General features: G+C 31.6%; 1 protein-coding gene and 1 long non-coding RNA gene across 4 annotated transcripts; both read right to left on the reverse strand.

Moving 5' to 3' along the window:
- Positions 1-143: 143 nt before the first annotated feature.
- Positions 144-2,265, reverse strand: LOC110813472 (Pentatricopeptide repeat (PPR) superfamily protein). Its single transcript, XM_022040629.2, has one exon. It carries the CDS (start codon positions 2,172-2,174, stop codon positions 792-794), a length of 1,383 nt encoding a protein of 460 aa, XP_021896321.2. The 5' UTR covers positions 2,175-2,265; the 3' UTR covers positions 144-791.
- A 2,654-nt stretch (positions 2,266-4,919) lies between these two features.
- Positions 4,920-9,773, reverse strand: LOC110825510 (uncharacterized). Of its 3 annotated transcripts, none has more exons than XR_002541801.2 (4): positions 9,059-9,773; positions 8,595-8,924; positions 8,311-8,471; positions 4,920-8,169 (listed from the first exon to the last, which is right to left on the reverse strand). It is a non-coding gene; the product is annotated as an uncharacterized LOC110825510 (long non-coding RNA). The 3 variants fall into 3 exon arrangements; XR_015817416.1 differs by having other exon boundaries at positions 8,595-8,806; positions 8,895-9,770; XR_015817415.1 differs by having other exon boundaries at positions 8,595-9,768.
- Between the last annotated feature and the right edge of the window lie 15,279 nt (positions 9,774-25,052).

Consider the following 25,052-nt stretch of genomic DNA (forward strand, 5'->3'; position numbering starts at 1 on the left):
AAATTATTAAATTAATATCAAATTTTAACATAATTATTAATTAATTAAAATTATTTTTTAAAAATTCAAATATAACATAATTATTTTAAATTTTTTTATTACAAATAAAAAAAAAACTAAATATTTAAAATAAACAAAAAATATAATTAGAAGTCTCTAATATTAATAGCAAATTTTCAAGATTTGGTTTCCCAAATCTGATAGAACAGAAGCAATACTGTCAATTCCACTGAATCAGAATCCAGCTTGCCATCAAATGTTCTCAAAACCTGCTAAACTTCTTCAATACTCAGTTCTCATGAATCCTATTTCAAATGCTCTCAAATCGAATGACAGCTAAAGAGAATGTTCTACGAAAGCTCCGAAACTATTTTAGCAATTTCTTCCCCTCTGTTGCCACAAACTCCTGCGGCAGGGGTTCAACGAACCATTTGGCAATTTGGTTTGTCTTCCATTTTCCTGGTTATTTTTGTGACCTTTAAAAGACAACCCAAAAATGATAATGTCAGCTTTGGAAGTTTGGAACCTATTCTCAGTCATCAATCTGATCTTTTTAATCAAACAACCCTGAAATATTCGCTTCCGATTCAGGGCACATGGTAGAATAGATCAAACATCACAAGTTCAGTTCACCACCACCATCATCCCCATCTTCATTTTCATATCCGGCCAATAACTTCTGCTACTTCTTTTTCTTTAACACCCATGCCAAAAGAGTCTTTATGAGAGAAAGCAGGAAATCCTTTTTCTTTCTTAAAAATTTTAGCTTCCACCGGAAACTTTTTGTTGTATCATAGATCTATCAACTTTATAAACCTCGCTGCATTAGGGTTCACACCTCTTTTAACCATTTTGTTCAACAGCATTTTTGCTTCCTCAATATGATTTGAGTCACACAACCTACAGGCTATCTTGCTATATGCAGATAAATCAACCTCAAATCCTTTCATTTCCATCTCAACTTGCCAAGCAAAGGCTTCATATACCATCCCTCTTTCACATAATCCATTAATCAAAGTATTAACTATCACCTGGTCCAGCTGTACTCTTTTCCGCTGCAGCTTATTCGTGTATCTTAACGCGAGCTCTACATCTCCCCCTTTGCAAAGACCATTTATCAAACCCCAATGGGTATCAGTATTCGCGTTGACACCTGCTGCAGTCATTTGATTGAACAACGAAAATGCTAACTCCACGGAACCCATTTTTCCATACCCGATTATCATCAAATTATACAAATGGGCGTCTACTCTCAGACCCTTATCATGCATTTCCAAAACCAACTTCTCAGCTTCTTTGATTTTTCCGCAACTTGTAAACCCATCAACCAAAATTTTGTATGTATCAAGATTAAATGCTTCATTTTCCTTTTCCATTAAATTCAATATCAAATCCAACTCTCCAAAACTCCATCTCTTAGCACAAGCATCAATCATTGTATTATATGTAGTGATATTGGGTTTAGTTCCTTTACCAATCATCTCCTCTACCAACTCCCTCCCTCTCTTTATCTCTCCATTCTTACATAAACCATCAACCATAACAGTCAATGAATATACAGAAATCTGAATACCTGATTCCAGCATTTGATTAAAAAAAGCTAGACCTAATTCCACCTGATCATTTTTGTTGAGAGCAAGTAAATGCAGGGTACAGGTTCTCTCATCAATCTTAATTCCATTACTCTTCATATAATTAAAATCCTCCAAAACTTCATTGAATTTCCCATTATCAGAATAAACTTTAAGCACCAAATTGAAAAACTTGGCTACAACTTTCGATTCAAAACAACAACTTGGAACTTTAGAGGCTATAGCGGGAAAAGAGTACCTGAGAATCTCGTCAACCGATACAGATTTCAAGAGTTTCTCTGCATCTGAGAACTTTCGTTGCATGAGAAGCCTGCCTATTAGAGTCAAGTGGGCTTGGAGATCGGGTTCGAATGGGATTACTGAGGGATTCTCCAGGAGGAAATTGAAGAAATCTAAACATTTTGAGGCGCTGAATTGTCGGTCAGACAGAAGGTGTTGGAGGATTGTGGAATTGAGAGCGGACAGAATAGAAGGTGGGGTGTCGATGAAAGGCGAAGATGATGAAATTAGGGTTCTGCAGATCGATTCCATGTGTGCTCTTTTCACAGTTTTGAGACTTCTGAGGAAATTTTGAAGTGACATTTCTGCAATATCAAATTTTGGTTATGGAATTTTTTTCCTCTTTCGTTAAACTGGAAGGAGAGACGAGGTGGCGAGTTCTACTCTACTGCTTTAACTGTTCTTTTAAAAAAAAAATTATTTTGGAATAAATTTAATTCCAATTAAAATAAAATTAATTTTTTAGTAGAACTGAAATAAAAATAAAGATAAGCGCATGAAATCAATTTCCCTTATCTGTTCTGATAATAAATATAACAACAAATATAAACTAACATTACAACATAAAATATTTTACTAATCAGAATTTAATTAATTTTAAAAAATTAAAATTACATTAACTATATATATATATATATATATATAGATTTTGAATGGAATGGGCCGGAACAGGCGTAACGAATTGGGTCCGAGCAACTCTAGCCCAACAATCTTTTCGAAAGTAAAGACAGGTCTTTAAAAGTTTAAAGTTAAATTATTGATAGCGTGTGACACGAATTTTTATTTATAACTCAATAATCATATATTTCTTAAATGTGAGATTGTGTATCACATTTTTCACCGCTTAAATTTTTAATATACTTATTAGGATCATATATCATACCATCACAAATTATAATTTAAATACTTATAATATCTAATATTATACTAACCGAAATAACCAAATTGGTAAAAGTTTACGATACCATTTATAATATAATGAGTCCAAACGGTTACTAACATAATAATTTTTTGAACTCAAATTACTGGTTCTTAAAAATTTAAGTTCAAATCATTAATAACGTGTGACTCGATCATTTATATAGAACTTTTTAGTTATAACATTAGAAGCCGGCTACTCTATTAATTCAACATGTTAGATCGAATTGAAAGTGTATGAATCAAAGTGCCAGTTGAAATTGCAGGGAGAAGTTTGCTAAGAACAAATGAAAGAGAAAAGAGAAGGAGATAGAAATTTGTTGAGTGTAATTGTCTGTACACCGTAGCCCTAACTGGGGCTAAACACTGCGAAGCCATTACTGCAGCCTCTGCAAACATATCTATATATTTATTTGTATAAACAGAAGGAAAGCGTATACATTCATACACATGTAAGGACACGTTTTCGAGGGTTTTGATTTTGCTGGTTGAAATTAAGATGATGTGATTGCATGGGGAGGCAAGGAGACGAAAGATGGTCCTTCATTTCTTTTCTCATTCACTTTGCATGCTTTGCCACGTGAAACCCACGAGATGCCTTATAATTACTAAAACTATATATACACACATATATATATATATATTGGGACCATTGTCCTTATATATATATATATATATGTATTGAATTGAATAATACTACTATCTTTACACGGGGACCATTGTCCTTTTCAATCCGATCACATCTTCTTTTTCTTTTCCTTTTGTAATTTAATTTAGTTCAATCTTATACATATACATATACATATATATATATATATAAGATTGGTGTTTGTGGGTTCGCTGGACTCCTGAGTTATGTTTTATGAGCAGTTGCCATCAACCTATTCATGCATCAAATGGATGAGATCAAGCACCCCACCCATCTGGGCTTATCAGACATCATACACCAAAGTATCAAATTTTAGGTATTTCGTTATTTTAGGAGATATATGTGTGTGTGTATATACACCATTAATAGGTTGGTTTTGAATACCCATATTGGTTTGGCATACCCATGTAATATATAAATCCATACATATATATATATATATAATATATATGTATGTATGTATGTATGTATGTTAATAAAAAGATTGATTTCGAATTATATATGTTACCCAATTGATAAAACATATATATTTCCATTAAAATATCATATATGTGATGGAGCATTACAATTTTAAAGTCCAGAAATTTAATTTTGAGCAGATCTCAAAAATCCCTGATAGTGATGAAATTTATAAGAAATCATTTTGTATAGTTTATATTTCTAACAATATATGTGTATATATATATATGTGTGTGTGTGTGATCATATATAATCATCTTAGGTAGTACAAGTTAAACGTATCTTGTCCCAGGCAGTCCAACATGAAAGGACTTGAGAATCTTATCAACGAATATTTTGTACATATAAGTAGGACAAGCAATTTTGCGAAGGGAATATACATACACATGACACTGTGTGTAAACAGTCATGATAGTATATATATATATATATATATAGACTGCAAAGCAGAAGCCTTTCAACTGCCCCCAAATAATAAGGTTTATACATACATTCATGCATATATATGTGTGTATATATATATATATATATATATATGGTCAAGAGCCATTCAAGTTCAGAAAGTAAAGATCATGTAATCATATAAAGATAATGTAATCATTTTAATGTACAATATTGAATGCATAAATTCCATACTCTATGAATATATTATAAATTAACAAAAATTAACTTATGAAATTTAATTCAATCTAAAATTTATAATTTAATTCATTAATGTATTTATAACTATAAAATTAAATTAAATTTTAACGAATTTATTATATATTTAAATAAAAAATATAATGATTAAACTTTTTTAAATAAAATGATTATAATAAATTAAATACTTGAACAAATTTTTGTATAAAAGAAAAAATATCTACTGCTGATCCTTTAAAAAATTAACTATTGCAGAATCTTACACTATATATATATATATATATATATATATATATGTATATGTACATAATTATATGTATCTATATATATATATATATATAGTACTAGTTAGGTGAAATCAGGAAGGGAAATTTCTTGGCATATACAAGAAAAAAATATATATTAACTCCATGGAAGATATATACATAAATAGCAAAAGAGGGAAGAAGAAGATGAAGAAGAAGAAGGACGGTGAAATAGTTGATAGAGACAATGAGTGCTGCAACATATAATTTCAAGAGAAATTTGGACGAAATCATGTAATGTGCCAAAACATAATAATGAAGTCCTAATCAAAGTTAATGATGGTATACGTATATATATGTATATGTATATATATATATATGGTGTTGTAATTTGGTATCAAAGTTTGAATTTATTTTTCTCGGTTCTCTTGGGATGATATTATAGAGAGAATATACATGTGATATGTAAATCAAATAAGGCATGTATACAATTGAAATTGAAAAGAAATATAAGTAATTTCATGAATACATGTGTCTACATGTATGCATATAATTGAAATTTAAAAGAAATATCATTAGTTTCAGGAATATGTATATGCATGCGAGAGAGGTCGGAAGAAAAAACCTACAATGTCACGCTTCACAAAAACATAAAGTTCTAATAAGACTCGGATTAATAGTTTCATAAAAATAAAAACTTACCAAAGAACCATCAAACAAATAGTTATAAGTAAGCTCGAACAAAAATATCGACAACCACTAAAGAGACCCTCGAAATAAAATATACACAAGCGAGAGAGGGCACAAGCTCAAAGCAACCTCAAAAATAAGAGCTTCCTAATATGCACTTGGTTCGACCAAAAAAAATGAGTGATAAAAAAACTGTTGGCAAACATGACCTCAATACAATACTTAGATTAGAAACAAGCGCAATTGACTCAATAGAAGATACGATCAGTATGTAATTACTCGTTATGAAAATTAAGGGATCTTCCTTACATAAGGAGATAGTATTTTATCTCTCGATTAATTATAATCAAACATCAAAAAGCATATTATGATAGCACCGTTTATAAGAATTTGACTGTAAATAATGATTCGTATAATTAGAATTCTGATCACATTAATATTGTTTAAAAGAAGAGTAATAGTAATGGAGTCAAGCAAAAGCAGACAAGAATTGTTATGTTATAAAGCTCAAATGATAAATTTGATAAATAAATAAATCTATTGAGTCGATAATTAGGATAATAGTTATTAATTAGGGTTATTGAACTCGTGGTCGTCTGAAATTTTTTTTTTTGCAATTTTTAGACTTTTTATTATTAAATTAGCTTGAATTTTATGTTATTTATATAGAGTTAATTGAAATCTAAGTTGATAAAAAGGGTAAAAATAGGTAAGTCCTATGAAGAAAATGAACCTAAGAAGAAAGGAAGTATAAATTAAATCTTGATGAGTTTAAATTGGACTTCAAGTAGAAGTACACATGATATATGGGCATAATATACATATATGTATGTATGTATGTATGCATGTGAAAACTCTTATACGTGTCTGTGACTGTGTATATATATGCTGGCACAAACGTACATGCAGGATCATAATTCTATTCTCATTGAAACTAATACAATTCAAAAGAAAATTATTATAGAGAAATAAAAGTTAATCGGGGACCACACATCAATGATGGCATACGAGACTCTCATCTCATTCAGGCATCTTCTTCTGTGTTCTTGATAGTTATGGGAAGGAAAGGAAGATATTGAATCTATATATGTACATATATTGAAGTGGGTCTGAATACATATATATATATATAGAGAGAGAGAGAGAGAGAGAGCTAGCAAGCACTTTTTATTTTCCTTCTTTCAAAAGAAGAAAAAAAAAATTGAAAAGTACATGAAGAATTATTAGATCAGAATGCCATAAGGCCTAACAAGAGGCAGGCATTACAGGAGGATTCCAGGAATGGTACTGTTAGAGCCTAAGGATCTGTTTGGAAGAAGGTAAAATGAGAAAAGAAAAAAAGGGAAGAGTAATTCAATCCTCTTAGGCTCTCTTCAAATTAAAAAGGAAGAACTAAAAAGGATAGATCCCAAGCATGAGACATATACATATATACAAAGATGATATATTCTTCCTTGTCTATACATACACAATTGTATATGTACATGGCTTTCTATGATCTCAGAAATCACCATGTCTTAAGAAATTTCAGACCTTTTGAAGAAAATAATTATAAAGATTGAAACTTTCTCAATATGGGTTATCAAGATTATGATTTTCTTGGCTCAATTTTATTTCTGTAGTTAAGGAAATTAAAATTGGACTCAAGCACATAAGAATTCTACTAATTGATGGTAAAGATATCATGATCAGATTCATGTTCAGAATTATAAGTCAAGTAAATCAGTGAGCCAAGAAGAAGACTAATTGAGGTAGCTAGCTGAATGAATGACTCAATGGGAAATATTGTTTAACACACACATATCTACTGATCTGAACCAAAGTGCTGGAGAGGGTGAAGACAAGCACACAGAATTCATCTTGAAATTTATATCAATTGAATTATTATATATACTTTATATATATATATATATATGCTTATATTTTTTGAGAAATTTTGAGCAGTTATTGGGTAGAGGAGAAATGGGTGGGCTAATAAGCCTTCCACCTCTATCTATATATGCATATAAAACACACAAACATAAATAGAGAGTGTATATATATATAGATAGATGCATGTGAAGGGTTCAAATTGCAAGATATATAGATATAATGGTTTGGTCCACCAACAGACTTGATGGGTACAGATTTAATCCTGAGTCCAACACAACAATGGCAGTGATAATGTGACATGTTTCTAATTTGCCATGATTTTTAGCAGAATCAAAGCTGCATATATATATGTATTTATAACTCGTTATCAGACCAGATCAGACCAGACACCATTTTCAACGTTGAAAGATTTACTGATTTCACAGACAAAAAACCCACTTGGGGAAGAATGTCAATAAACATATTAATCTAATATTATTTTCTCTTTTGGATCTTTCTCATCTGTATACTCAAGACAAATGAAGGTGATAGCAACAATATATATACATCACATATCGATATGGATATAGACATGGATATGGATATGGATATAGATAGGTATATATAGCCCAAATTAGTTCAGATGATATCATCGAAACCCATAAACAACCAAAAACTAATAATAAAAATATAAACTTTCATTTTCATTTTCATTTTCTTACCTTTCCTTCTCAGTTTCCTGTTCATAATCAGAATGATTCTCCTTATCTCAGCAGATTCCTACAGCTTGTTTCTAAAGATTCTAATGAAGCTCATGACACCATCATTAATGCCTTCAATTCTCTCTCTGCAAAAAATGGAAAATTCCATCTTCAATTAACGGAGAAATTAAAATTAAAAATCAAAGATCTGTTAATCCAGACATGGATCTGAAGAACTGATCAAACACAGACCACTTTCATTAATTAAAACATAAAATTTTAATTACCCTTTTGAAGTTCCATCTCCATATCAGGAAACTCATTAGAAAGATTCTGTTTCCATTAAAAGTATATATATATGTGCGAGTGTTTTCCGCGTATGTATTTGTTTCCCTCTCGCTTCTGGAGAATAATCACAGATCTGGGCAGTCAAACACAGCAAAGATCCCTGCAGAAGTGCAAAGGAGAAACATGAAATATATACAAATAAAGAAAGAAAAAATTTACAGAGAGAAAAAAAAAAAAAAACCATCTAAACATAAATTAAATCTGTAAATAGCTAAATACCCACCTGAAACCGACATAAAAGGAATAATATTGGAAGGAATATATAAATCATCCTCTTGCAGCTGTTGATAAATAAGGTGCAGACTGGCGCCATAGCTGTGCATAGAACTGTATAAGTAGGACTACTGCCTCCTTTGTATATATAGTCGTCTATTGTCGATGCAGCATCATCAAGATTCTCACTCTCAAAGAACTTTGGCCCACACATAGACATATCTACACACACACACACACACACACAGACAGCAATATATATAGAGAGAAGAAGAAGAAGAAGAAGAAAAAGAAGAAGAAGATCCACCACCGTTGGATTTGCATGTGAATCTTGATGATGCTACACCCACAAATAACGACTGTCAATGAATCCATGCACATGAGATCATAAGAGCTTAAAAAAACTGATATGAACATGGGGATTTACAGCGTAAAAGGATGATAAGCAAGAGAGAAAGAAGAAGAGGAAATCACCTGACCAAAAACCAATCTAATGGGAAAAGAAAGTACACAGAGAACATTTTTTGGAGAAAGGAAAATGAATTTTAAAATAAAATCTCCTTTTTAAACTAAAGAAAAAAAAAAGATAATTAGAAAAAGATTTGGAGAAATTTTTGTGCAAACCACGGAAAGCGTGTGACGTGGCCTATAACCAGTGGTTAAACCATAAAATAATTACGTGAGTGGTACACAAGAAGAATCTACCCAGTCGAATTAGACCTGTATAACCAAACAAAAAGGAAACCCTATTTTAAATCCTTTTTTTTCTTAAATTTTTGTAAGGAAAAAGAAGAACCCATTAATTAATCTGTAAATTGGAGAGAAAAAGTTCAAATCTTGGTAACACCCAGGAAAAATCTCGAGTAGAAAAAGAAGAAATCTCATAAAACCGAGCTTAGCTAGTGTAAAAAGACCAGGGATAAATACTTTCATATTTGGGTGAGACTTTTTCTGCTCGGATGATGAGAAAAACAAAGTATGCAATAGTACCCACATCAGATTCCTGGAAAAAGAAGAGAACCCATGTTTCTTTATCAGCAGATTGATCAAGCTAGTCAAAAAAGATGCAGAGATCCAGAGGGGTTTGAGGGGGGGAAAAGATAGAGAGAAAAGATCAAGAGAGGAGAAGATACAGGAGGAGGTAGAGGATTCACACGGATCAACTGCTAAAGAGAAAAAGCATATAGAGAAAGGGAGAAAGAGGTGGATGTTTATATATATTTATATTTATATTTATATATCTATATATATATGACGTGGGATTTTATTGAATGATGTTAGTTGTAATTTTATCACTGGTTTACTGTCTTTTGTGTTTTGATTGGCTAATGCTTAGCTGTATATAGTACTACTACTCACCACTCGAGTCACAATTTTATTTTTCTTTTTCTTTTAAAAAAAAAAAAAAGAATTAGCATATTCCCAGGAATTATAATTATTTGTCATTAATCCAGTTGAATTTAATTTAAATTTTAATACGAATTTGAATGGAGTATAATTACGGAAAAACCCATTTTATATTTTATATTTTACAAAATTCTATGTAAATATTAATTTTCAAAGGGAAGCCGGTGACGACGGATGATGCAGATTGGAATGACGATGGCCGGTTAATGAACCATACATTATTTTTCTTAGTTTCACCTACCACATGACATCATTTGCCCACGACGCCAATGGCATTATGGTGGCCTAGCTGGTCTTGTCAGATTTCCAGTTTCTTTTATATATATATATATATATATATATATATTTCTTTATTTTTGCCTACAAATTTTAATTTATTGAAAAAACTTAAATGTACGTATTGATTAATTTATGTTGTAATTTTTTTATTAAAAAAAAAAAAAAGAAGAAGAAAAAAACACAGTCGTTTTTTCCCAGCCGCCAAACGGAGAAAAGGGTTTTTGAGAAGTTAAATTCATTGACCAAGATGTAGATGTAAAACACTATATATATATATATATATATATAACTCTAATTTCCTCTCAAACTTTTAGAAATCGAGTTTGGTCCCGTCATTAAGAGAATCTTATTTTATATAATTATATGTTTTTAGATTTATTGTTTTATCATATATATATATGTATATTGAAAATCAAATTTTATATAACTAAAATCATAATAGTAACTAAATAAATTGAGGGTTGAGGATAAAAAGTTTAAATCCAATTAAGACCATCAACATAAATGTAGTAAAATAAAAAATAAAATAAGTTTACGAGTCAATTTCGATAAACGTAAAAAATTATACGAGATTACGACAGATTAAAAATATTGTAGATCATAAACTTTCTCTTAATAGAAATACGGAGACTAAGTCAAACATTAAACATCAAAATCTAATTTCCTCTCAATTTTTAGAAATTGAGTTTGGTTCCGTTACTTAATCATATTTTTTATCATGCGAATCTTATTTTATATAATTATATGTTTTTAGACTTATTGTATTGAAAATCAAATTTCATATAATTAAAATCGTACTAGTAACTAAATAAATTGAGGATCGAGGATAAAAAGTTTAAATTCAATTAAGACCATCAATATAAATATAGTGAACAAAAAAATAAAATGTTTACGAGTCAATTTCGATAAACTCAAAAAATTATGTATGTATATAATGGGTAAATGGGTATGTATATATATGTATAATGGAAAGAGGGAGAAGAGTGAATAATATAAAGGTGTAATGGATTGAGTTGATAGATTTCCTCCCATCAAGGAGTCCACCTGAAGAAAAAGGGAGGGGCCCATGTCCGTACAGTCTGATGTGGTAGGTGCAGTTTTTTCTTTTCATTTTGTTGGCCACTTGGCCTCTCTGATTCTTATCAGTTACTATCAATCATCACCCATTGACAATGTCTTCTTCAGTTTGGAGCTGTGAACAGCTTAGCTGCCTTCTCTCTCTCTAAAAATTAAAAACTAAAATTAAATCAGCCACCTTTTTATTTAATAATTGAAATACTAATAATAACTAATTAATGTTAATTATTTTTTGTTTTGTAAGTAATTAATCTAAGGTAAAGTTTAGTAATTACACAATATGATAGTTACAAAATTATAATATGTTTGAAGAAATTGTGCATTAATATACGGTAACGACAGTTTTTTTGTTTTGATTGATACCATGGTATGATTGTATATTATATTAAATGATCAATTTATCAATGTCTTATTATATATAATATTAAACAAAAAAAGTATAAGAAAAAAAAATCGTATAATATCCGGTCCAGAAATTTCTCATGAGATTAATTTTAAAATTAAAAAATAAATAAATATAATAATTTAAAAAAATTTATTTAATGTAAAATTATGAAGAAAAAAAATAGGTAGATGATGAAATTGAAAATAATTTTGAGAAAAAGTGATAAAAATTTAAGTTCGGGAAGTATTTTTGAAAGAAATATTACCCACGTATGATTGCCCAGTCAACAGCCTCAACGAACCGGAATGCGCTACGTGGCAAAGCACGCTGACTAGACATCACGCGAGAAGCCACACTAATAATCAGCGTGCCCGCGATCAGAGGCCCGGATGCGTTCCGACGCGCATGGACGGTCCAGATTCATTCTCTTATCAGGCACGATCGAACGATCGCAATTAAACATGATGAACTGTTCAGGTTCGTTCCCTCTTAAAATGTAATCGTATGGTTCAGATCAAATCGCAGTGAATGATTCAGATTCATTTTTTCTTTAAACGCAATCGGATTGTCGATATCAAATGCGATGAATAACCCAGATTTAAGGAAGATGGGTATAAATATCCCACATCACACCGAACCCAAACCCTAGCCGCTAGTCCTCCGTCGGAGAAGAAGAACCAATCACCGAAGAAGAGAGCCGACTACTGACCGTCACCCGCCACCGCGCTGGAGTCACCTCCGATCGCCAAAAAAAAGTAAAAATTATCTTATCCGCTTGGAAATTGATTTCGAACATCCCCATAGTCAAATCGGAGCAAAAGAAATGACAGATGAGTTGAAAACCATGAGTAAAATCCGGCGGCGCCGTCACAAGCAAAACTCAAAATTACCTCCGATGAGCCCATTCCCGTTTCCCATTCGTGTGATTTTTTCACCATCGTGTTCACCATTCTATTTTCCATAGATTAACCAAAGAAAAATGTTCATCCACAAAGGTGAGTCAGCGAAGCCACCGCATCGAAAAATTTCGCCGCCGATAAATTTTTATTTTTTAACTTTTTTCAATCAATCGAGGCCCCCTAATGTATTTTCTCGCAGTGATGAGTATAAAACCGGCCGAAATCATCCAAAACTGACCGAAAACGGTCAGGCCAAGGCAAATCGCCGATACGAGCAGCGGTGCTGTCGCCGTGCCAAAATTCTAAAATTGGCCGAAAAAGATTTTTGACACTGATTTTGCATTTTTTGGAGTATTTTTAGGTACATAAAGCGTATTTTAATCTCTGCAGAAAAATTCAGGGAACCCGGAGACTGCCAGTAGGTGCAGTTGAAAGTTCGGTATTTTGAACACCGATTCGGGTAAAAATCTCTCACCTTATTTCATATTATAGAATTTAAGTTTAATTATCAATAATACTTTGCGTAATTTAGAAAATTTTGATAATTAATTACATATTACTAATAGAGATAGAATCGTTTATTTATTATTGTTGTCATGTTTAACCAATTGTTTGATTTTACAACTTTAAATGCATGATAATATACTGAAATTTATAAAATGATTCAATTGTGTTTCCTTGATGCATGTATTGTTTGTCTTGCGTTGATTTATGGTTAAATTGTGAAACTGAAAATTAAATGTAAATAGAAAATTGATTGGTTAAGTGAATGAATGAATGAATAGTAACCTTATTGGATATTTCTGAGAGATGGTGGACGGACTGAGTATATAAGGAACCCTACCGTGAATATCGCCTTATACCGGATGGGGTATCGAAAATTGGTATTTTTTGCGCTCATACTGGACGGGGGTATGTGGACGACCCATTTCACCCTAATACCGGACGGGGTATTGATGAATGATATTTTTGGCACTCAGTATTGGGGACGGCCAATTAATTGACAAGGTTGGATGTTAATTCACGCGTAGTGGGACATCCCTATGGACCTCCATGGATACCAGTAGACAAATAAAAGTGAAAAGTTGTTATTTTTACTTATTTGAACATGAGATTATGATGTTGTTGAGTTATTATTTGTATAGATCGCTTTTGAAAATCTCGCAACGGTAAGTATGCAATAAATAATTTTACTTATGATAAATGAATTTACTTAAATTAAGAACTCCATTGGTTATTTTTATAATTTTTACCAACATTCATTTTCTGTATCGGTGAGTAATGTGATGATATTCTTATTCGGATAGTGTAGCTCAATCATTCATTAATTACTCCATATCAAAATGACCAAGACCCATATTCTGATAACTAAGAGGGTTATGAATAGTTCACCATCCGTACTCCTTCAAAAGCTAGTGAAGATCGTCATAAAATGCTCAGTTGTTTACTTTTCATTTATTTCTTTAATTTTTGTTTGTTCTTGTAGAATAAATATTCTCGTATCCTTATTGGGTATTTTAAACTATTGTGTAATGAACGTAAGTCATAACTTTATTATTCTTTTTCTGCATTCAATTCATGTCTTTATTTCTTTTTAAGTGCCGGATCGTTACAAATAATTTAATTTGTAATTAAATAATTTAACTTGTAAAATTATTTAAACTGTAATTTTTAATAAATTTTTGTAAAATATTAAAAAATAAATTTACTATGAATAATAAAAATTTAATTTTTTAATACTTAATATAATAAAATTAAAATTAAATTTAAGTGTAAAACAAAAAATAATAAATATTTATGAAGGTAAAACAGAAAAAAAAAAAGAATTCAACTATTAAAGACTACGGAATTGATGATTTAAATTTTTTTAAAAAAATTAAAAAATAATCTACTACTAAAAATCACCCGACCTATTATACCATCTATTTGTAAATGATCCGAACAAAACAAACTCGGTGAATTACTATACCCACATTAATGGCTTATAATTCAAACACAAACATTAAATTATATAATTTTTTATAAAGGCCGTGACCTACTATCAAATCGATGAAATAATTTATTATTATGATTTATATTTTCCAATACATGCATGTGCCATCTACATGTTAACCATACTTAATGAGTCAGGCAATTGGATGAATCTGCACATACTAAGTATATGTATACGTATACGTATATATATATGTGTATACGTATATACGGGTCAAGTTTTTGTCACGTTAATCTTTTCGGCGCATGACTTACATACCCTTTTCTTTATATATATATATATATATATGTAGAGTCACCCCAAATTAATTAATTTGTCAGGATTTCAGGGTTCGATTTTTTAGGAGAGATCATGAGCAGCAATGCACTAAAAATTAATTTATTTACTATAAATTTGATAAATTAAAATTAATTAATTTATAATAGTTGTATATGTAAATAATTAATGATGAATTAATCAATAATATATGATTAATTAGTAAACGTGCCATCGATAAATCATTTTCTTGACTGCTCGTCAACAGTTCACGAGATTCATTGTACTTTTGTATCTGCCATATGTATTCGCGGCTATACGTACATTATAAACCAGATGTATAGATACATTTATAATTAAACTAAAGGTAAAATTGTACATGTGAAATATACAATTGAAAATACAATATCCATAACGAGTCATTAAATAAATATAAAATAATATTTTCGTAATTCGAATTATAAATTTTAAATAAATAATTAATTTGTATCAAAGTAATTTAAGTCGGGACATGTTCAAGTATTGAATTATAAAATTTAAATCGTACTAAACTCGTAAATAGATTTTGAATTCGGATTATGATAAATCGAGAATTTACAGTTTAAGTTTATAATGTCTAAAGAGATCAAACAAAAGTACTTAAGGCAACAGTTAACTTAAACACATGAAGTTTTATGATGTATAGGTTTTATATGAATATAATTTTCTTACATGTTTTATCAGCTTATAAAAAGCCAGATAAATCATATATGTATGTATGTATGTATATGTATATACCGGTAAATAAAAAGAAAAAATAGAAGGACGAGAAAAACAGGTGGTTGGAATATGTTACTAAACATGATTAGTACGAGAGCGGGGGAAGGGGAGGATGGTGTGTCACATGGGAAGCACGTGGTTGCTGAAGAAAATAGCAAAGAAATTTGTACGAACGGATGCCGTTCCACGTGACGGGTGGGTCCCACAAAAGACAGCCTGTGTTGTCAACCAAAACTACTTTTTTTTTTTTAAAGAGAGAAAAACAATATATATGTATATATTTATTTATTTATTTTCCATGCTGGTTTTAATTTAGTGGGATGTATTTTTCCATTTTTTTGTTATTTATTAAAAGAAAAAAAAAAGTACATTTATGCTAGTCGTTGTAAAAAATAAGTGTATGTAATTAAAATTTCAAAATTTATTTACTTTTAAAATTTTAAAATTTTAGAAAGACGACAAAAATGTTGAGTCAGATATGGCGGCAAGTCAATTTCACGAGAGATGTATGAATTTTAAATGTCGTAAAAGATATTTTATTATTTTATTTAATATAAGTTAAAAATTATTTTTTTATGCCCTTAAAAATTTGTTCTTATATAATCATTTTAGGCAAAAACGAAAGCGATTCGCATGTTATTTTACGATAATTATTAAGAAATTATGATTCTCGTATCATGATTTTTATATTTGATTTGCAATTAAAGTAATTTTTATACAATTTTTTAAACTAAATCATTGTATATCTTTATTAGGAAAAAAAACTAGAAATCGATTGAGCTTGAACGAGAAATGAAATAATAATTTTATTATTATGTCGTATCATTATATTTTTATAGTGATATTATTTCATTTTATATAATAATATTTTAAAAAGTAACATATAAAATTTAATCTTATTAATAATATTAAAATTACTTAGAGATTGATTGCAAGAATAATAACTATTTTTTTTTTTTAAATCCGACTCTTGAATTTACGCCAAGGTCAAGTTACTTAATGTACTCAAATATTTTTAAAGTTAAACATAAATATAACTTAAAAAATACAAGTTATAATAAATTATTGAGATAACTATTAAATTATTTATGTATAAGTAGAATTACTAGTTAGATAAAAATATCGTAAATTTTTATCATACATTATAAAAAAAATATTTTTAAAAAATAAAAGATGCAAGCTTAATGCTATTCATAAAATATAATTTATTTTTGTAAACAATATATATATATATATATATATACATATACATATATGTACAATATTACCTTGCTCTATGGTGATTATACTTTTTTTTTAATTGATACATGTATATATATTTCTTAATTTTTTTTTCAAGATCTAATGAATTTGTTGCTACAAAAATCAAATGAGTAAATGAATGAAGTTTGTGAATTAGGATTCTAATTGCAACAAATAATTGGAAATGTCTTAGCCAAATACCAAAATTATATAACATAATTGCTTACATATATATATATATATATAGACACACATGAGATATCACCCACGCGTGCATATATACATCAATATATTCAAAGGGATTGCTTTATGTGTGTGTGTGTGTGTGTGTGTATATATGTATATATATATATATATATATATATATACACACATTTGATTGCTTTCATGGCTCCAATATCTCTCAAGTCGTTTTCCATATTTTATAGTGATGGAGAAAAGGGATTGCTTTTGGATTATTATTATTATTATTATTACAACTTTTGGATTTAAGTGGTTCCCCTACAAACACGAATTTTATTTTATGTCTACAAAAAATCTATAATTATTAATTATTGTTTTTTAATAATTAATTTACATTCTCTTTTTGGGAACGCACTTTTTAATGAAAACATGCAAAATGTTCATTTCTTAGTAAATTAATATAGTCAATACTTCCAAATAATTATATTAAGATATGTAAATCTAAATTTTTATTTTATTATTTTATTAAAATAAATTAATTATATTTACATATTTTTAATTTCTAACTTATTATATGTATCTCTATATGTAATACCCGCGTTCGAAATTTAGTTCTAGATTAATTTTAAAAAAATAAAAATAAAAATATATAAATATAATTTTTGAATTTATAAATTTTTATTTAATATAAAATTGAAAAAAAATAGGTAGATGATAAAATTAAAAATAATTTTAGAAAAAAAAAAGGTGAAATTTTGAGTTCGGTAGGTATTTTTAAAAGAAAAATAAGAAAATAAGGGTTAAAACGCAATTTAAAAAAATTACGTAACATAAAACCGTCAAGTCAGCAGTTCCGACGAACTGTAGCACGCCGCGTGGTAAGGCACGATGACTAGGTGCCACGTGGGAGGCCACGTTGGTAATCTGCATATCTGCGATCGGACGGTCGCGATTAAACGCGATGAACGACCTAGATTTGTTCACTCTTTAAACACGATCGTACAATCAACATTAAATTGCAATGAACGGTCCAGATTTATTTATTCTTTAAATGCGATCAGATGATCGAGATCAAACGCAATGAATGACCCAGATTTAAAGGAGACGAGTATAAATATCTCACTTCACACTGAGGCCTAACCCTAGCTGCCAGCCCTCGGCTCGAGAAGAAGAACCAGTCGCCGGAGAAGGTGTCGACCGCTTTTTGCTGCCGTGCCGGAGCTACATCCGACTACAAAAATGGGTAAAAATTCTCTTATTCGCTCGTAATTTGATTTTGAATACCCTAGTGGCCAAATCGGAGTAAAAGAAATAACGGATAAGCTGGAATTTGCGAGAAAAGTCCGGCACCACCACCGCAGGAAAAATAAAAAATTACCTTCGATGAGCCCCTTCTCGATTCCAGTTTCGTGCGATTTTTCTACCATTGTATTCACCATTCTGTTTTCTACAGGTTGACTGAAGAAAAACGTCTAGCTGCGAAGGTGAGTTGGTGGAGCCACCGTATTAGAAAATTTCGCCGCTGATAAGTTTTTGGTTTTCAACTTTTTTTAGCCAACCAAGGTCCCTTAATATGTTTTCTCGTTGAGATAGGTATAAACCCGGCCGAAACAAGCCAAAACTGCACAAAAAGGGCCAGTCCGAGGCAAACCACTGCTGCGGGCGATGGTACTGTCGCCAGAGCACGGCGATGCTGCCGTGCTAGAATTTTAAAATTGGCTGGAAAAGGTTTTTAACACCAATTTTGGATTTTTTTAGGTATTTCTATATACGTGAAACATGTTTTTAATCTCCGCGTGAAAATTAAAAAACACGGGGATCGCCAATAGGTACAGTAGAAAGTTCATTGTTTTGAATACTTATTCGAGTAAGAATCTCTCACCTTATTCTCTATTATAGAATTGAAGTCTAATTATAAATAATACAGTATTTTGCGTAAATTAGAAAATTTTGATAATTAATTACAGGTTACTAATGGAGTCATAATCGGTTATTTATTTCTATTTGTCCTATTTTAACTGATTGTTTGATTTTACAGTTTTAAATGCAGGATAATACGCTGGAAATAGATAAGATGATTCGGTTGTGTCTCCTTGATGCATGTATTACTTGTCTTGCATGATTTACAGTTAAATTGTGAAACTGAAAATTAAATGTAAACGAAAAATTAATTGATTAAGTAAATTAATGAATGATAACCTTCTTGGATATCTTGGGAGATGGTGGACGGACCGGGTACATAGAGAATCCTATCATGAACGTTGCCTCATACCGGACAGAATATCGAGAACTGATATTTTTGGCACTCATACCGGACGGGTATATGGACGGCCCATTTTACTCTCATACCGGACGGGGTATTGAGGGATTGTATTTTTAGCACTCATACCAGACATGGTATGAAGACGATCCGTTTCACCCTCATACCAGACGGGGTATTGAGGGATGATATTTTTGGCCCTCATATCAGACGGGGTATGAGGACGGTCGTTTAATTGACAAGATTGAATGTTGGTTTACGCATAGTGAGACATCCCTACGGACTCTCATGGATACCAGTAGTTAAATAAAAAGAAAAAGTTGTTATTCTTACTTACTTGAATATGAGATTATGATATTGTTGGGCTATTGTCTCTATAGGTTGGTTTTGAAAATCTCATAAACAGTAAGTGTACAATAAATGGTTTTACTTATAATAAATAAATTTACTTAAATTAAGAGCTCCGTTAGTTGTTTTTATGATTTTTACCAACATTCATTTCTGTATCGGTTAGTAGTGTGATATTTTTACTGGGTTAGTGTACCTCACCATTTCATTAATCATTTCAGATTAAAAGAACCAAGACCTATATCCCGATCAACAGGAGAGTTATGAATAATTCACTACTCAGACTCCCTTCAAAGGCTAGTAAAGGTCATTGTAGAATACTTAATTGTTTAATTTTTATTTATTTCTTCATTTTTTTGCTTGTTCTTTTAAAAGGGTTCTCCCATAATCCTATTGGGTATTCTAAATTATTGTGTAAAGAATGTAAACTCTAACTCTATTATTTTGCTTTCGTAGAACCGCATTTCTCGAAACTATTCCTTACACAAAAACCTTAGGAAACATCAAAAAAATAAATTATCACTCAACCATTCCTTGTGAAATGCAGGTACAGATAGATGAGGAGAGGAAGACCCCTACTAAATCGAGCAGCTCGGGAAAGTTCGCTTCGAGAGGATGTTGATTGACTATTTAAAATGCTGGAGAGACTCATCGCTACCCAGCAGACCTAGGAGGAAAGGAGATACCTGACCCTCATTCACTGCTATAAGTTGAGTCATCTCTACAGCGAGAGGATCCTGAGCCATCCCAATACGATCCTGCTCTTCCACGATACCATCCGGCACCACTATAGTATGGTCCGGTGCCCCAATCGCATCACTTGACACCACCACAGTATAACCCGGTGCCCCAATTGCATCATTCAGCACCACCACAGTACAATTTGGTGCTTCCAACGTATCATCCAGTACCACCACAGGGCCATCTGGTCCATTCCCAGCACAATCCAATCCCTATTACATAGGACCCAATTCCTCCCATGATAGACCCAAGCTACATTAAGAGGTATAAAAGACTAAATCCATCTAATTTTACATGAACATTCTCCTTTGAAGAGGACAAGTATTGGTTAGCTGAGAAAGAGAAGGTTTTCACGACTTTTGAGGTGATTTCCGAACAGAGAGTCATACTTGTCACCTACATATTGGTGGGAGAGATAGGCCGCTGGTGGCAACTCAAGTAGGCCACCTGCTTGTTCCAGTTACTTGGGAACAGTTTTTGATAGCCTTCAATGCAGAGTACCTCCTAGCGCATCTCTAATATTTAAAGGAAATAGAGTTTGCACACTTAGTTCAGGGTGATATGATTGCATCAGAATATGCCCGGAAAGTTCCTAAGGTTGGGTCGGTATCTCCCTGAGAGCATGATGGATGAAGGTAGAAAGGTAAGAAATTTTGAGTTGGGCTTCCGTCCTGAGATTAGACAGCAGTTGTATGTGTTCGAACTTAGTACTTATTCGGCCGTTCTGGTCAAGACAGAGAGGAACCTTCGTATTTTTTCTCCAGAAGTAGGCAACCTCAGGCCCTCGATTTCACACCATATACCAGCACCCACTGCACCTGTTCAGCGGAATAAGAGACCTAGGCTAGTGACTCAGCCTCCTCCTCATATTCGGACAATAGGATGCGGTAGGACTTGCCAACACTGCACCAAGGATATTAGGGACTGATCCTGTTATCGTCTCAACAATACTTGTCGTATATGTGGGAATATTACGGGAGAGAGTGCTTGCGAAATCAGAATCAAACCAGACCTCCTATTCAGGGTAGGGCTTACAACCTCACTTAACAATATGCAGAAGCCAACTCAGACGTGATACAGGATATGTACACTATCTGTAATCATCTTGCACACATTTTGATTGATACTGGCGCCTCACATTCAGGTAATACATTAAAAAATTGAGTATGGAGCTAATAGAGATTGACACGGGAGAATTTGATGTAATCATAATAATGAACTGGTTAGCAGCGTATCACGCTACTGTAGATTATTTTCATAAGAAACTTGTATTCAACCATCCTAATGAAGAGTCATTTATAAATTATTAAAATTCTTTAAACATTATTCTCTCATGGTAATTTTGCCTATTATTAAGTGCTTTAACTCGTTTGTTTTCTCTAATTAGGTAAACTTAAGAAAAAAATTTGTATTCGAGAGATTCTGATAATTCAAGACTTCCTAGATGTGTTCCCAGATGAACTAGTCGGACTGCTAGTGGATAGAGAAGTTGAATTCACCATAGATTTTCAGCCAGACACCCAACCTACTTCAGTTGCCGTTTACCGTATGAGTTATGTGGAGATAGAAGAGCTAATGAAACATATCAATGAATTGTAGGATAGTGGATTCATCCGACATAATATGTCCCATTGGGGTGCTGTATTCACATTTGTAAGGAAGGAGGATGAGACATTAAAGTTATCTATTGACTATAGAGGACTGAACATGGTCATGATCAAGAATAAGTACCTCATCCATAGAATTGATGACTTTTTTTATCAGTTGTAGGGAGCCTAGGTCTTCTCTAAAATAGACCTACAATTAGGATACTATCAGTTAAAGTTCAAGGTAGAATACATTCTCAAAATAGTTTTTCGAATTAGGTACAGACACTATGAGTTCCTAGTCATGTCATTTGGACTAACCAACGCACCAACCATCCTCATAGATTTGATGAATATGGTTTTCAGACAATTTCTAGATCCGTTCGTCATTGTATTTATCGATGATATCCTGGTATATTCAAAAAGTAGAGAAAAACACGGTCACCATCTAACTCAGGTTTTGTAGATTCTCAGAGAAATGAAGTTGTATGAAGAGTTGAGTAAGTGTTGGTTCTGTCTCGAGTAGACTACCTTCGTAGAGCACATCATATCATGGGATGAAGTGTCAGTGAACTCTGAAAAAGTTGAGCTAGTGCTCGGTTGGAAAAAATTAACCTCAGTCAAGGAGATTCGTAACTTTTTGGGGATAACAGGTTATTATCACAGGTTTGTCGAAAGATTTTCTAGCCTAGCTGCTCCTTTGACTCGACTCACAAAGAAAAACATCAAGTTTGAGTGGAACGAAAACTGTGAAAAAGAGTTTTTCAGAACTAAAGAAGTGATTGACTATTGTTCCTGTGTTGGCTTTGCCGAGCGGGACATGTGAATATACAGTTTATAGTGATGCCTCATACCTGGGGTTGGGTTGTGTTTTGATGCAGTATGGGAAGGTCATAGCCTATGGGCCCAGGCAGTTGAAGAATAATGAGAAAAATTATCCCACCCAAGACTTAGAACTTGCCGCGATTATCCACACATTGAAGACTTGGCGTCATTACTTGTATATGGAGATTTTTTAGATCTATACTAACCATAACAGCTTGAAACACATATTCACTCAAAAGGATCTCAACATGCGTAAGAGAAGATGGATAGAACTCCTCAAGAACTACAATTGTAACATCTTGTATCACTCGAGCAGGAAAAATAAAAAAATTTATCCGATTAGCTCCTTCCCGATTCCAGTTTCGTGCAATTTTTTCACCATTGTGTTTACCATTTTATTTTCTACAGGTTGATCGAAGAAAAACACTCAGCCGCAAAGGCAATTCGGCAGAGCCACAACATCGGAAAATTTCATTGCAGGTAAGTTTTTGTTTTTCGACTTTTTTTGACCAACCGAAGTCCCTTAACGTGTTTTCTTACATGTATGAGTATAAAACCTGCCAATCCGAGTCAAATCGCCGCTGTGGGCTGTGGTGCCATCGTCAGAGCACGGCGGTGCCTCCATGCTGGAATTTCAAAATTGGTCGAAAAAGTTTTTTAACACCGATTTTGAATTTTTTAGTGTATTTCTAAGTAAGTGAAATATGTTTTAATCTCCACAAAAAAATTCAAGAACCTCGGGGACTGCCAGTAAGCGCAGTAGAAAATTCAATATTTTGGATACTGATTCGAATAAGAATCCTTCACCTTATTCTCTGCTATAAAATTAAAGTCTAATTATAAATAATACGGTATTTTGCGTAAATTAGAAGACTTTGATAATTAATTGCAGGTTACTAATGGAGTCGAAACCGATTATTTATTTCTTTTTGTCATGTTTTAACTGATTATTTGATTTTACAGTTTTGAATATATGATAATACACTGAAAATAAAAAAGATGATTCGGTTGTGTTTCCTTGATGCATGTATTGCTTGTCTTACATGATTTACTGTTAAATTATGAAACTAAAAATTAAATGTAAAAAATTGATTGATTAAGCGAATGAATGAATGATAGGCTTACTGGATATCTTAGGAGATGGAGGACGAATGAAGTACATAAAAAACCCTATCGTGAACGTCGCTTCATATCGGATGGGGTATCTGAGGATTGATATTTTTGGCGTTCATACTGGACGGGGTATGAGGACGACTTGTTCACCCTCATACTAGATGGAGTATTGAGGGATAATATTTTTTGTGCTCATACCAGATGGGGTATGAGGACGACTGTTTAGTTGACAAGGTTGGATGTTGGTTTACGCGTAGTGGGACATTTCTATGGACCTCCATGCATACGAGTAGATAAATAAAAATGAAAAATTATTATTTTTTCTTAGTTGAATATGAGATTATGATGTTGTTGAGCTATTATTTCTATAGATTGGTTTTGAAAATCTCGCAAAATGTAAGTATGTAATAAATGATTTTACTAAAGATAAATGAATTTACTTAAATTAAGACATCCATTAGTTGTTTTAATGATTTTTACCAACATTTATTTTTTTATCGGTGAATAGTGTGATATTCTTACAAGGTTAGTGTAGCTTACCATTTCAGATCAAGAGGATCAAGATTCAGATTCCGATCAACAAAGGGGTTGTGAATAGTTCACTACTCGGACTCCCTTTAAAGGTTAGTGAATGTCGTCTTAGAATATCTAATTGTTTACTTTTCATTTATTTCTTAATTTTTTTTATTTGTTCTTTTAGAATGATCATTATTGTAACTCTATTGGGTATTTTAAATTATTGTGTAAGAAATATAAACCCTAATTCTATTATTTCGCTTCCGTATTCAATTTATAATTTATTTTATTTTAAGTTCCGAGCCGTTATACTATATCAAAAAATAATTGTTCTCCCTAATAATTAGTTAATTTTAAATTAGTGATTTTAGTTACACTATTTTAAAATCAATAAATCATGTTTATAGAATTCTTACTAATTTTTGGTTATTTAAATATTTATCATTTTATATTATATAAATGTAAAAAGCATATTTTTGCTTAAGAAAACTATAAACTATACGTATGTTATATTTTAATTGCGTAATTGTTGGTCCACAATAATAATCTCTTGTTATATACATAGAGAATATATATATATATTCTCCTTCAAGTAGGGCT

Source organism: Carica papaya, chromosome 2, assembly GCF_054855325.1.
Source record: "Carica papaya isolate Zhongbai chromosome 2, ASM5485532v1, whole genome shotgun sequence".
NCBI lineage: Eukaryota > Viridiplantae > Streptophyta > Magnoliopsida > Brassicales > Caricaceae > Carica > Carica papaya.